The 14,978-nt window shown below is 47.0% G+C and overlaps 1 protein-coding gene across 1 annotated transcript; it reads right to left on the bottom strand.

The window, feature by feature from the left end:
• Positions 1 to 224: 224 nt before the first annotated feature.
• Positions 225 to 14,659, bottom strand: LOC119445182 (uncharacterized). The gene is made up of 7 exons (XM_049664917.1): positions 14,087 to 14,659; positions 12,384 to 12,596; positions 11,695 to 11,866; positions 10,624 to 10,763; positions 8,956 to 9,097; positions 3,127 to 3,261; positions 225 to 413 (listed from the first exon to the last, which is right to left on the bottom strand). The coding sequence occupies exons 1-7, from the start codon at positions 14,626 to 14,628 to the stop codon at positions 225 to 227; spliced, it is 1,533 nt and encodes a 510-aa protein (XP_049520874.1). The 5' UTR covers positions 14,629 to 14,659.
• Between the last annotated feature and the right edge of the window lie 319 nt (positions 14,660 to 14,978).

The raw sequence follows: 14,978 nt of genomic DNA on the forward strand, positions 1-14,978 counted from the left end.
CGTTATTCAAAGCGGCAAAAGCAAAGAGTGTCACCAAGATCACGCGAATACTGCATGTGTAAGTGAAGCGTGGGGGACTACCGACGCCGAATGCGCGAGTTCATTTTTTTTTTCAATATTCCTTTTCTTATTCCTTTTTTTTTCTTGTGTCACGTCATCGCGCGATGACATTTTTCATGCGAATACGATCAAGCTTCGGGCTGGGAGAGTGTGCGTTTAACCGGCTACCGGCAAACGTTGGCCACTCCAGATTGCGCCAGCATGTGAGTCTGTTGGCTGACGTTCCGGAACCTGTAGGTCGAGTAGATGGCAGCGGTGGGCGCCGGGCATCTCCGCGACCAGTCTTCACACTCGAGGTCAAATACGGCCAAGCCGATGTCCAGGTTCCTGAACCTCTCGTTGATGTCGCACAACTGGGAGAGTTTTGAGTAGCAACAAGACGGCGCGGTTTTTTTTTTTTTTTCTTTTTTTTTATCAGACCACGTACTATCGACCAAAAATGCTTACGGACCACGGGATCTCAGAAAACGCTAAATAACCGAGCAGCTTTTAAAAGTAGCCCGTAAAACCGTACATCATAACGTTGTTCGCATATACCAGTAGAGGCTGGAAATTGGAATACCAGGCTACGGTTTTGAGGCTGCGGAGGTAGTAAGCTTTTTGTCACATCCCTTGGTCCGTAAACCTTTTTGGTCGATAGTACGTCTCATGCGCCTGTGAAACGCGCATTGTCAGTGGTCATTAAACTTTGTCGTTGTTGAACCTGTTAAGAACCGTTCGCGCTGGATACTACGCGTAGATTCAGCCAGTATCCCGGCAGGTTTGATGACAATAAAACGCGGTAAGGAGACGCGCTGAGCTATGAGACAAAAGAGGAACGCTTTCTTTTTCCTTCAAAAAAAAAAAAGAATTAAAGAAAAGAAAAAGAAAATCTCTTCGCGAAACGTAAACTACTCACCCCTAAAAATAAAGCTTTCACGTTGACTGAGATTAGATTAATAACAGCGTCTAGTATACAATTATTCGTCATAAAAATATGGCTACAGCTCCACAACTGCTGTAAGATAGATAGTTGGTGTACTTTGCTCTCATTAAACTGTTTAGCAACGCTAGTCCGGAATACTTCTTTTCGGGTCACTGTGGCTTCCCACGCTGATCTCAAGTATTCTCCAAGACTGATGCGATTTAATGTTTCAACGCCACAGGTCGCATTTGACAACAACGCAATAAACAGCGCAATAAACATGTCAATAGCCAATAAAATAAGCAGTTGAATTTCTGCGCCCTTTTTCCTGCAGTACTTGAGTCTTTCTCCATCGTCAGTTTATTGTATTGTTGCTAAATAACGAACCAATACTGACTGGCTCGGTTTATCTCTCTCCTATAGATTCGCCAGAGTTCGGTTGTCAGGAACGTTGTATAGGTAGGTTCGGGTCACTTTTGACCACTCGAAAAACATATTTAGGACAGAAATTTAAAATATCGACTTTCTTTGGGGTAGGGGGGGGGGGGGATTCAGTCTTCACCAGAATGCTTTCTCACACTACGGAGGCCACAAATTACAGGCGTACCACTTATTTTCGACTGCGTGGGGCTGATACACGCGTCCTTAGCAACTTCCGCAACCCAACACACTTTTGCGCCACGCCACGCCTAATGGCTCAGATTGCGAAGACGCATTCGAGGGCCTGAGAGCTCCGTTTAAAGTTTACCTTTGCTTATTTTCGGTCACGTGGCGTGAATGCAGCGCGAGGCATCGAAGTGCGGGACCGTGGATGTGGGGTAAGCGGAAAGAGGTACAAACACAAGCGCTTATGTTTGTATTGTCTTCCCGCCACTTCGGCGCTTTCCGCTGCCTTATCAACATGAACTTAGACCAACCCGGCCATATCGCTACCCTGATGACCGATGACCTGTGAGTGGTACTTACGACGAGCCCCAGGAGGTGTTTCTGGGAGCCTGCGTGACCAGTTAACGAAGGTGGTGGTGGAGGCTAACTTCACCGCAATAAGACAATATGTGCGGAGAAGCCCGCTTCGCGGTTCGCTTCGTTTTTCTCACGCAGACCTGCTTCCTAAAATGTGCTTCACATGGAATGGGGGCATATCAAAATACGGTAATCAGAGTTGGCATTTAGCTATGGCCTCCATAAGCTGGCGACCTTTCAGGTACGGCGTCGAATTTCTACCCAAGTTTCAGGAAATGTACGTGCGCGTTAGGCAGGAAGGAAGGTGCTCATAGGCGGATGCGTCATAGAGGGAGATATATTTATTATGAGAGAAAAGCTGAGAAGGCTGCCTGAATCAATGTTCTGACTGCTACTAGTGTTGGGGGAAGGAGAATGGGCATAGAAAGAAAGAATAAAGAAGATGTTGATTATGAGGATACAGATGGCGGTGAAAAACTTGCACGGCCCAAGACTATTCAGAATAGTCTCTTGTCCAGTCCGTTCTCATGCAAAAATTAGTTGAGAGCATTCAGAAGTGTCATAGGTGGCCAAAGTTTCAGCTTTGCAGGCTTCCTACATTTGTCAGTGCGCTGTCATGAATAGTAATAGCTTATTGTTTAAAGAACCGTCAGTTCAAATGCATATTATTGGAAGGGATTTGCATCTATTCTCATTATTGCACACTTTTTCCTTACTCTTTTTTACGGAAGTTGTAACAACTTATTTTCAGTTCTGTACCCTTTCTGTGTCAACCATTAAAATAATAAAAAAACATGGACTTGTTAAAACGCATTAGGGCCAATTTATTTATTTATTTATTTATTTATTTATTTATTTATTTATTTATTTATTTATTTATTTATTTATTATTTTTATTTATTTATTATTTATTTATTTATTTATTTATTTATTTATTTATTTATTTATTTATTTATTTATTTATTTATTTATTTATTTATTTATTTATTTATTTATTTATTTATTGTCAATTAATACCGTCGACTAAAAAAGAAAAGAGGAAAGTTTGGGACTGGTCCCGCTGACAACAATGCTCCAGATAGAGATGGGCATATCTCAATATACAGACCCACTCCGTTATCTGCGCCTACCGCTGGCGCACCTACCTGCCGTAATATATGAACGACACACATAAATTGTACAATGTGATTTTGCTTTACCTTGGAGTTGATGGTGAGTCTGGATTCGAACGTGCTCAGAACGTCTGTGGCCCTGATATTGCGAGATGTCCCGACCACCACATTTTGTGTCACGTCAAGGGTTGGATTTTCATACGGGTTCAAAGATGTGCAGTACTGCGATAAAAACACAGAGAACAGATAATGACCTATCTCGCGTGACATTCATAATGCCTGGTTGCTTATCGCGCGTTTCAGTGAACGCCGCGCGATGAGGACTCGCATCCTTGTTTGTTCACGACCGCTATAATAGCTCTGGCTTATGGTACAACGACATCTGTTATAAGAGCATTAGATCTGCAATCGAGGCGTTGCTGTCAATCCTTTTGTGTTCCGGCATATTGGTGCAGCTGTTGAGAAAGTGCGTTCCCATTGTGATTTTGGCGTTGTGTGCCCACGAGCTTCGAGCTTTGCCTGTCGCTTCAATCAATCAATCAATCAATCAATCAATCAATCAATCAATCAATCAATCAATCAATCTTCTAGCTTGCGCGATCTTTTCTTTCAACTGTCTTTTAACTTGCGCGCCATGTACTATTGACTGATGGCATACTGCACATTACCCTACCATTGCTGTGCAGTATGCCATCAGTCGCTAATTACATGGCTATTTTTCTTGTATAGTGTGCCCAACTCTGTAAAAAAAGCAATTTTATTTATTTACTGATTTATTTATTATTGCGATAGCAATTACGCGGACACTCCAAGCGGATTTCTGTCGTCGCCATCGCCATGATGTTAAGTCCAAATGCGATAACAGCGCGACCGCGCGCCGTGTGCTGTGGGTGCGAGTGAAAGCGTGTGAGGGTGAACCTTCGATGGTGGCGCAATCTCGCACGCGCAAGGGAGGAAAGCGGGCAGGAAGCGCACCGTCTTCTGTCGGGCGCAAGGCAGCAGGGGGGCGTTCTACTCCTGCGGCAGTTGCGTATGACGCGGCTGAGCGCTTGAAAGCCGCGTGGGCCCTAGTCTTGAAAGCGATCTGCGGTGGGTACAGAGTCTAGGCAGGCCGAGGGCTGATGGCCTCGTGTGCGCTGCGTTCTCGCCGCTTAGTTCGCGTTGAAACGAGAGGCAGCACGAAGGGCAATTCGCTCGCTGCTGCCGCCGTTCTTCCTCACACCAGCGTTTTGACAGCGAGTGTCCTCGCTCATCAAGTGATATGTGTTTCTGTTTGCCTGTGAGCGCTTGAGGCTATGCTTATTAATTTAGTTAGTAAGCGAATGTTTTCAATTTTATACGGCTGATAATACCACTGTCCTTACTTCATATAGCTGTCTAATAATTTGCTATCGCAATTTATACTTCGCGAGAGGGCGACATTTATTAAAGCGAAAGCTTTACTAACCTAGTCGAGTTTCGCCATCGCCAGAAATTTGACCTTCATTTGACCTTCATTTGACCACAGCTGCGCCGTATCCTTGGCAACGCATCACGAGACTCGACGCCGCCTCTGCCGTGTGGCTGCTTGCGCGGCGCGCATTTTGCAGCCGGCGGCGCACCGCGCGCGTTTTTCCGCTAGTGTGTACGCGCGTTAAGAGGAGCGCCGCGCTCGTGTCAGCTGGGCCATTGATGAGAGCGAAGCCGGGCCGGGCCGTCTTCGCTGAGCGTTGCGCGAGAGCGGGAGGCTTTGATCCGTCTGACCACCCCGCGGATATCGCCCGGCGAGCTGCTTCACTGGAGAGGGTCCGGAATGCCAAGCGCGCGAAGCTAGCATCGGAGACTGCCGTGCGGCTCCCAAAATGCCGGAAGCGGGCCCACAAGCGTAGACAAAGGCAGGCTTTGGACGAAAAAAAAAAAAAAAGACCAAGCTTTCGCTTTGCATATCCAGGGTTAGCTGAGCTGAGTCGCGGCATTTATTTATTTATTTATTTATTTATTTATTTATTTATTTATTTATTTATTTATTTATTTATTTATTTATTTATTTATTTATTTATTTATTTATTTATTTATTTAAATAATATGGCCGTTAGCCTCTGTGCGTATGTCGCACAGCGCGCTTCGAAGTGTGTTACTCTGTGTCTGCGTGGTTGCACGCTTAGCCAGCTATAAAAACGTCCAATCTGTCTTCACCGCAGTTCACGTTCGCGGGGAGCAGCCCACGTCACTCACTGCGCTTTCTTTACAGCGAAAAATGCTTGTACGCTCAAAGCAACTTTCACGTGTAAGCACTAGAAAACGTTACCATTGCTGGCACGGCAAACAGTGTTACGACCAAATACGCTTCAGATGGTGTTGAGCCTGGACCCTCCAGATCCAGAGGGCGGCTTTGATCATGATCAAATAAGGTCCCTAGATAAAAAAACAAAAAACTTGTTTTATCTAGGGGACCCTATGATCAAAGCCAGCCTGCGGAATGCTGGCGATGGTCGCGCCCGATTGATTCGCCACGATGCTGTACCTAAATTAGTTGTACCGGAGTTGAAGCGTCCTCTGGCGCTGAAAAATGCACTCAATATTTTGCTCGAAACTGAAGATACGACGCTCTGACGTGGACGGACTCGTGGCACAGGGAAACGCGCATTCGCGTGGCCGCGTTCCTGGTTGACCAACCACAGCTTTAAAATTAAACGATGGGGTTTTACGTGCCCATACCTCAATATGATTATGGGGTACGCCGTCGTGGGGGATGCAGGATGATTTTGGACCACCTGGGGTTCTTTAACGTGCACCCAATGTACGGTATACACGCGCGTTCTTGCATTTCGCCCCCTATCGAAATGCGGCCGCCGTGGCCGGAATTCGATCCCTAACTCTCGGGCTTAGCAGCCAAAGCCACTACGCCACCACGGCGGGTACCTCAGATTTTAAGTTCCACTCTACGCTATTGTGAGACGGAGTGTAGCGGCGCGATAGCGGAGTCGCAGATGCAGCACGGGGAAGTGGGGAAATAAAAAAAAATAAAAAAAGGGGCAGCTTGCACTGTAGTGGTGCAAGGCTGGAGTAAACAGCGGAGCTGGTGATCGACCTAGCTTCTTCCAGGTTTTACTAGGCTTGGCTAAGTTTTGCGAGGAAATGCAAAGTGCTGCTAGGCACGGTACGTATTCCGAATCGGCTCGCCCCCGACGCGCAGATTCTCGCTTGGCCGCGCGACGCGCTTCAAGATGAGCGGCTTCTTCTTCGGGTGTCCGGATCTTCTTTGGTCGTCCCATGTCAAGGTCACAGAGTCAACGAGAGTTGTGCAGCGGTCGCGGTGGCTCCGAGCTTCATCTCCCCGGTGACGTCATGGCCAAGCTGCGCCTCCACACGTGCCGGGGCGTGGTTAGTCGAAACCTGCCGAGTCGCCGCCAGAGGCGCCTGCTGCAGTCACGGATACCGCGCGAATTCGGCGCGAACGCGGGGAAACGGGGAAACGCGGACGGCGTCGGCAGCAGCTCTGCGCGTTGCCTCGTTGGTGCGGCTATGATTTCTCTTTCTCTCGCTTTCATTTTCTCTTTCTCTCTCACGAGCATAGTGCGCGCCGCGCGCTAGGTGGTTGCTAGGCAACGCGCGGTGACGTCATCGTTCAGCGAGGTTTTTTTGTACACGCGTTACGGACTGACGGTCGGCTTAAATAGCTCCGCTGTTTAAATGGAGAACAAGTACATATCTGGAGTGGCAGTTCACACTCTGTATACAGACCATCCGGGGCAGTGTAGCGGGGATTGCTATTCTAGACACGTTCTTTAAGTTCTTTTAATGAACTCCTCGCTGCTACAATTCATAAAAACACTCACACTGGAAGTGGTGTTGACCCCGAACTTGCTTTGGACGCAGGGCGCGTCCATCGCTTTGACCGCCTGGGCCTTGTAGACGCGCGTGCACATGGAGACCGACACTGCCATAGAGGGACTGCCTCTCCACGCGGTGAAGTTGTCGATCGCTTCCACAGTCTTCACCTGGGGCACAATAGAGGCGAACAAGTGAGTAGCGTTGCTTCCAAGGGTTGAATGCTTTTGACCGGTTGCCCGCGGTGTTCTTACAATGTTCACGAACCTTCCCAACATGTGTGGTGCGTAGACTAAAGAAAGGTGTGCTTAACCAAAGTTGCCTCGTTGTCAGCGCCGCCTCCCGCCGGCGGAAAAGAGTGGCATCGAGCCACCCTAACCCAAGTCGACGCGAAAGAACACAAAGTCGACGTACACGGTATATGTAGTTATATATGCACTCAAATCGAGGCATTGTCCGCTCTTTGAAAAAAAAGAAAAGAAGAAAATACGGAAGCTTCCCCGCAGTCTTTTTTTAAACAGCAAAATGACACACTTTAACTCACAAAGTAATGTCAGTGAGCGTATGTCTACTCTTCGTGATCAAACAATAAGTCACACCAAAATATCGTCGCTGCGACACAAATGACGACGCAAAGCAAGCTGCGCCTATTTTGTATAAATATTGTTGGTTCGTATAGATGTCTCTAACGCACGTAGATCTGTAAATATAAGATCGCGTTATATTCAACAGTTTCATTATAAAGCTGTAACACCTAAGTTGATGCCACCTCATAGGCGGTTACATATACGAACGCCAATTTCGCGGATTTTGGGCAAATAAGCGCTTGCGCACGAGAGTGGATAACCGGGCGAGTTGGTATAGATACAGCGCTTCCAAGCAACCATAAAGCGCTTACGCGCTTAAAACTCTCGCCGCAGTTGGTGTCACAAAAGTGCGCACAATCAAAGCGCGCGCCGCGGATCACCCAAGCGGCAAAGGAGCACCTCGGCTCCGCGGCAGCTTCGACAGAGGGAGGGAGCGCATACGCCACAGACAGCCAACGCGATCAATGGAGGCTAGAAACTGCGACAAGGTACGCGAAGGCTACGGTACCGAGAGAGGGGACAGAGAGGGCGCGCGCCGAAACACTCTCTCAGACCCCGACACACGGCGAGAGATGGAGGGCGACAGCCCTAGCGTGCGCCAACTGATGAGTCGCCACCCTCCTCGAAGACGCTTCGGCGACCGCGGCCGAAAACGGGAGAAATTACTACAGGATTCCCAGGCTTTGTTCATGCTATGGGAGCACGACTCTGTCAGAAAGTTCGAGAAACGCCGGCTAAGGCGATAAAAGCGCCGAGCGGGAATCAGTAGGGAGGATCTGACCGCGCTGGTGAAGAGATGTGACGCGTAGACCGACCACCTGCAGGAGGAAGAGATTCTCCGGCAAGATAACCGGCGAGTTCCTCGAGCGTCTGCATTTCCGGAAGAAGTTCCTTCTTCGAGATTTGCCTCGAGCTACGCCGAGGTCGTCCGGCTCAAGACCAGCACAGGTGAATACGAGTGGACACTTTTGTGTTCCTATTCATTCTGTACGTGTTGGACTCTTGGTGCTTGTCGTTAATTATTTTCCAGTGTTTTGTTAACACCCATCTGGATTGCACTGTGATGCGGCTAGCCGAAATGTACACGTGTGTATGTAACTGCCTTATTTGAAGAATACATTTTGTTGTAATTTGACAACTTTCCACAAGACGAAACGCTGGCTCCAAGCTAAGGCTTCCGATTTTGTTGATCAAAGCATTAACAAGATCGACGCGCCTACACCCGTGCGACTCATGAACCTCTATATCATATACAGAAGCCTTGCGGCTCTCACACACTGTCTGCGGCTTGGAATTAAGTCGTCGCTATACACCGCACCTTCCCAAGCAAACATTTTCGAATTCCGCTGTGATCAGATTCTGGCTGATATTCGAGTACTGCGACCCTCGCGATTGGCAGCACAAGGTCGTAGCAAGTGCGCGAATATATATAAGATGGCTCAAAAAAAAAAAAAAAAAACTAAGTAATCAGAAATTGCGCAGACGGAAAATCCGTCTGCGCATGCATGAAATAACTCACCATGCCCAACACGTTGGAGTTGTTGCTGCCGAGCGCGAGCTGGTACGGCGCTCCCCCACTGATCCAACACTCTGTGTAACCAGCGACGAACTCGTCCTCGTTGATATGCGTCAATGGGATTAAGCCGTCGACCATGAAGGACCTGCATTGCAGCCGCATAAACACGCCGGGCTGCGCAAGGAGGCCACAAGTTGACACAGTGGGTCCTTAATGCCACGAATATGAAGGGGGCCTTTTCGTAACATATAAAACTCATGATCCGAAATAAAGAAGAAAAAAAAAAGAGCCTAAGCAGGAACGAAATCAAAGCTGGGCATTCGACATTCGGCACCAAAAAATTTGAATGGCGCTACGCATGTTCCAGAGCCTCTCCGGCTCCTTTTGCAGGGGTTCATAAACTGTAAAACCCAGCGGCTCTTTTGACCTCCCCATGAAAGCGTCGCTAGGCATCATTCAGTTTCGCCTTGCTTATAACAAAGAAACCACCGTATTCCTAACTATAACCCGTTTATTTATCTTGAGTAAAAAATCGTTGACGCTGATGCGATGTGTTTGCTTTAGTCGTAGATCATAAGATTTGTACAGACCCCTATTGCTAAAGGGAAGCAACGCGTTTCTTTGCCAGAGCTTAGAACCTGCCGGAGAACAGCTGACATAGAGCGCGTCAACAACCGGATAGCATATGCTCGGTACATCTTTACTTGAAAGCCCTTGAAATATGCTAATTTAACTTCAACTAATCAGCATCTGCTCCGTTACAATTGAAGCCACCAGCCAACTTAGCCGCTATCCTCAGCAGCAAGACTTTCGCACCAGTGGAGAGTCTCTGACGCTGCGTCTAGGACGTCGAAGCTGGAGAGTGACATAAGAAACGGCTAGAATTTTCAAGTTATCTCGCAAGCTCTTATCTAAATCATCAAAACATCCCCGAGTAACCTACCTGAATGTTTAGATGCATGCAGCTGAATTTTGTTTGTCCCTTCAATGCTCATGACAAATAAGTCAACGTATTTTGAATGAGCCATTCTAAATGCACGTATATTACGTTTCTTTTTTTTTTCGTTTTTTTTTTGTTTAAATTTCGTTCTTAGTTTCTTCCTGTGCCTTACCTTTAGATAGTTTGTTTTCGGCCGGCCGCTATAGCCCGTTTGCTATCGGTCCAAATATTATGTACGCACTTTTTGACGTTGAACTAATAAAACTAATTATTTGATTGGTCTCTCGCTAGGGAAGAGTAGAAGCTAGCCCTCCCAGTGTGTATGCATATACATATATATATATATATATATATATATATTGAAGAAAAGAGAGGAAGACGTACGTTGTATTAGCACAGTAAATTTTACAACGTTTCGGCTGGTCCATCAGCCGAAACGTTGCAAAATATACTGTGCTAATACAACGTACGTCGTCCTCTCTTTTCTTCAATTTACTACCGGGGCCAGCGTGATTTCCTTATGCACAACGATATATATATATATATATATATATATATATATATATATATGATATAGATAGGTATGAGATTATTATTATTATTATTATTATTATTATTATTATTATTATTATTATTATTATTATTATTATTATTATTATTATTATTATTATTATTATTATTATTTCATTACTAAGACAGCAGCTCAGATGTACGACATGCCACATGCTTACTTGAACTCATTGTCGATTGCAGCAAGAAAGGGTGCCATGTTGGCAGGCCAGAGCCTGATACCGAGGACTACGAAGCCGCGAGCAGGTGACGGGGGCCCAGGGTGCGCTGTTTTCAGCATCTCCTGCTGGGCTCTGGCTGCCTGCAAATGCGATGAGATCGAAATTATTTTGGGGTATGTAAAATAAGCTATAGTGCCAAGTGCAGAAGTCTGACTGTTTCAACCATGTAAAGTAGGCCTTGGCGCTAACTAAGCCACGAAGGAGTCCACAGACAGGGCTCTCTCGGAGTTATAATAACTTAAAAGTGTCTTCTGTACTTTCCTTTGTCTTATGCCTTCGTTGCGCGACAATTTCTCCCTGGGATATGACCGACCGACCGACCGAGCTGCCCATGTGACCCCTTGCGAAAGCAGTCCCTCTGCATGAGCGCACGAATGACAGTCAACGCAGAAGTAAAGGCCTTTGCGACCGACTAACTGACTAACTAATATACTAACTAACTAATTAACTAAATAACTAAACTTTTTTTTCAATATATCGTATATGACTGGTGAACATGTGGAATTTTCATTTCGCCGTTGGCTCTTCATCAACGCGCGTTGTCCCCTAATTAAGCAGAAGAATATTAACAGCGCGACACGGTACAAAGACAAGCACCACAGGACAAAGCGCTGGTTCTTTTCAGTGTTCTGTGTGGTTCTGTTAAAATTATGTTTAACAAGTTGTACCAACCAGGCCAAATAAACACGCTGCTGTCGCCTAATGTGAATAAATATCGGGCACGTAATGTAACGTAACGTACTGTAATGTAAATAAATAAATATAGCACCAACAATACAAGCACGCTTAGCATACACCTGTATGTGAACACATATCGTTCTTCAATTGAAAAGCTCAAGAAATGAAAGGCCCACGCCCAGTAACATTTTCTTTTACAAATGAATACAAGCTCTTTCCACCGTCGATATTTTCACCCTGGCAAGCGGTCAGATTCATTCATCTCAAAAGACAACTTCTGCTCTTGTCAAAGTGTGGGCAGCACCTATAATGAATACCAACAACACCGCGAACCTTGAGGAAGTCGAAGGCTTGCTTGACCCTGTTGTCGATGGGCACGGCTTCCCATGGCTTCACCTCGAGGTTGAGAACGCCGTAGTGAAATATTTTCTTGGTGGTCCAGTAATTTCGCAGAGTGTTCTGGCCCCCCGTGCTGCCCATGTGACCCCTTGCGAAAGCAGTCCCTCTGCATGAGCGCACGAATGACAGTCAACGCAGAAGTAAAGGCCTTTGCGAATGCAATGCGTCGTCAATACTAAGCAAGCAAGCAAAGCAAAGCAAAGCAAAGCAAAGCAAACCAAGCAAAGCAAAGCTAAGCAAAGCTATGTTGCAGCTTGATGCTTAAGGGGAAGCTTTTGCCAGGGCCAGTCTACGAATTTACAATAGACAAATACATGCGAAACGCAAAAATGCCCCCATCATGAAACTGCTGAACATCGAACATGAATTCAATGAACATCGTTGCCTTTAGAGAAAGAAACAGGATTTCAGACTGACATGCGATATTTACTCATCCGTCACGACAAAATATTGATGGACGGAGCTCCGTTCGTCCGTCTGTATGTCGGTAGTAGGTACATATGCATGTCCATTCGTGTGTGTGTTTGCTCGGGTATTAACGAATACTTTTTCGACACTTGGATTTCCAGTACCGCCACATAGGCTATGATGGTTGCCTACTTGCCGTATTGTGACGTGAATGCCGAAGGACGTCAAGTTTGATATGGCTGCCTTTGCGAGCAACTTCTGAATTACAGGATCGGTGTCGTCGAGAAAAGTGCCGTTCTTGCGGACATAGTACGGGATGAAGGCGTAGTCGCAGAGGCCATCGATGTGGACGTAGGCGTAGTCCTGCTCGTACGTTCCAAACGTGCAGAATACCTTGTGCTTGCCCATGGGTCGAACAGGATAGGGCGCTAGAGAATAGTTAAAGAATAATAAGAGTCATGCCCGTTGTCTGCATTCGCGTTATTTCATTATGTACGAACGGGCTGATCAATGCAATCACCGTCCTACCAGAAATGATCATCACTGCACATACGAAAAGTCTCGTGCTAAGAAAAATTGTGCGAGTTTACTAAAATAAGATATCGGGGCGTGACTCAACAAATTATTGTTTTAACGAAGCAAGATAAAATTGAACTATTAAAAAATTGAGGCAGAATCCATCTCACCATGAACGTCGATGGCAATGCGTTAGCATTGAACCAGTGTAGTGACACAACGTATTGCAACCGTCGAAACTAGTTATGTATGAGGCGCTTCTTTCCGGACACGCTGCGCCATCTAGTTGCACTGCCGAGAAGACGGCGCGTGACGTCCGAGACGATAAGCGTGGCGCACCGGTGCCTATGAACACTGAGAATTGCTCCTTCACTTGGCCGCACACTCAGTAGCACACGCTCAGTGACCCAACTTGGCGAAAGGTTCACCGAAGAGAGGCACATATACGCAGCTCGATAAAGCGTTGGCGTGAAAGACGTTCATTGAAATGCCGCACATAACCAGTGCACTGATGGCGCAGCCTGCTAATGTGTCGGGTTGCTGTCCTTGAGGAACCCTTGTGACGTGGGCTTGTTTCCGGCCAGAATCGGATAAACTTAAGGGATATTTTTCGTCATTGTAGAGCGGCCACATTCCCAGTGTCCCAAGCATAGTTACCCAAGTTGGCGTCAAAGACGTCCATTGAAGAGCGACACGCACCTACTGGCACATACCTAGTCACCGAAGTTGGCATCGTTGTAGGCCAGCACAGACCGAGTGGCCCCTACCCAGCACTCCAAGTCGGCGACAAAGAGACTTCAAACAGCAGTTCCCTTTCCCGCGTCTACAGTTCCCTTCCCCGCGTCCTAGCCTTTCCGGCGTCTACAGTGACCTATGTCGGCGTGAAAGAGGTTCGTTGAAGAGCAGCACGTATGCTCCCATTGCCACTTACTCAGTGACCCAAGTTGGTTTCGAACCCTTTTCAGCTCAGCACAGCTGCCCGATGCGCTACCCATTTGACCACTGACTACCCATGTGACCCAGGTAGGCGGGAAAATGCTTAGATACAAACGTACAGACATGCAACCACACAAACATGAACATAGATAGATAGATAGATAGATAGATAGATAGATAGATAGATAGATAGATAGATAGATAGATAGATAGATAGATAGATAGATAGATAGATAGATAGATAGATAGATAGATAGATAGATAGATAGATAGATAGATAGATAGATAGACAGACCCCGAAAAGTGCGTGAGGTACTCAAAGAATGCGAACGCCTTAAAAACCCTTTCTGTGAATGGACAGGTTTTATAGTCTAGCTCATAGCCAATCCTTTCGTTACCGGTTCGCTGACACTACACTGCCATAACGCCCAATACTATGAGACGGTCGGGCAGAAGCGTAGCGTACCTCTCGTCGGAGCAGGCGTAGATGTCGTAGTGGTGGTGGTCGTAGTAGTGCTCGTGGTCGTGGTGGTTGTGGTGGTAGTGCTCGTGGTAGTAGTGGTCGTGGTAGTAGTGGTAGTTGTGGTCGTGGTAGTAGTGGTGGTTGTGGTCGTGGTAGTAGTGGTGGTTGTGGTCGTGGTAGTAGTGGTGGTTGTGGTCGTGGTAGTAGTGCTGCTTGTAGTCGTAGTGGTCGTGGTGGTGGTTGTAGTTGTGGTAGTGGTGGTCGTGGTGCTCGTTGTTGTCGTAGTGGTGGTTGTAGTAGTGGTAGTGGTGGTACTCGTGGTGGTCGTCGTGGTGGTGGTGGTTGTCGTCGTAGTGCTCGTCGTAGTCGTGGTGGTAATCGATGCCTACAGGCGCGACTGTGGCGGTTGCGGTGGTACTACTCGTAGATGTGTTTCTAATGGTCATTGTGGCAACGGGTGTGCTACTGGTCGCAGATCCGGGTTGCGGCAGTTTGGCGGTGGCAGTTGTTGTCAGGTTCGTAGCTGCCGTAGTGGTTGAAGCCATAGTTACGGTAGGCACTGTCCCACCACTAGCATTGACCGTCACCGTCCCTGCAGATCTTGCAGTGCGTAGAGTGGAATTGGCCGGGGGTAGAGGATTGGGGTCGTCTGCAAACGGTAGTGATCGATGGGCGAGAAAAAGCGAATCTCAGTCGCAGATAACTAACGTAGTTCTAAAAGCGATCCCTAACCTCATCTAACCTAATATAACCTAGACTTGTGTGCGCGTCGCGCAAGAGTGCGAGCCTAATGAATTTGTCACGCAGGATCGCGCAGCGCGCAGCATCGCTTCCCTGTTCAGGGAGAACTCCGAAAATGTCAAATCATCTTGGATATTTTTGTTCGTAACGCTCA

Source organism: Dermacentor silvarum, chromosome 3 (assembly GCF_013339745.2).
Source record: "Dermacentor silvarum isolate Dsil-2018 chromosome 3, BIME_Dsil_1.4, whole genome shotgun sequence".
Lineage (NCBI taxonomy): Eukaryota > Metazoa > Arthropoda > Arachnida > Ixodida > Ixodidae > Dermacentor > Dermacentor silvarum.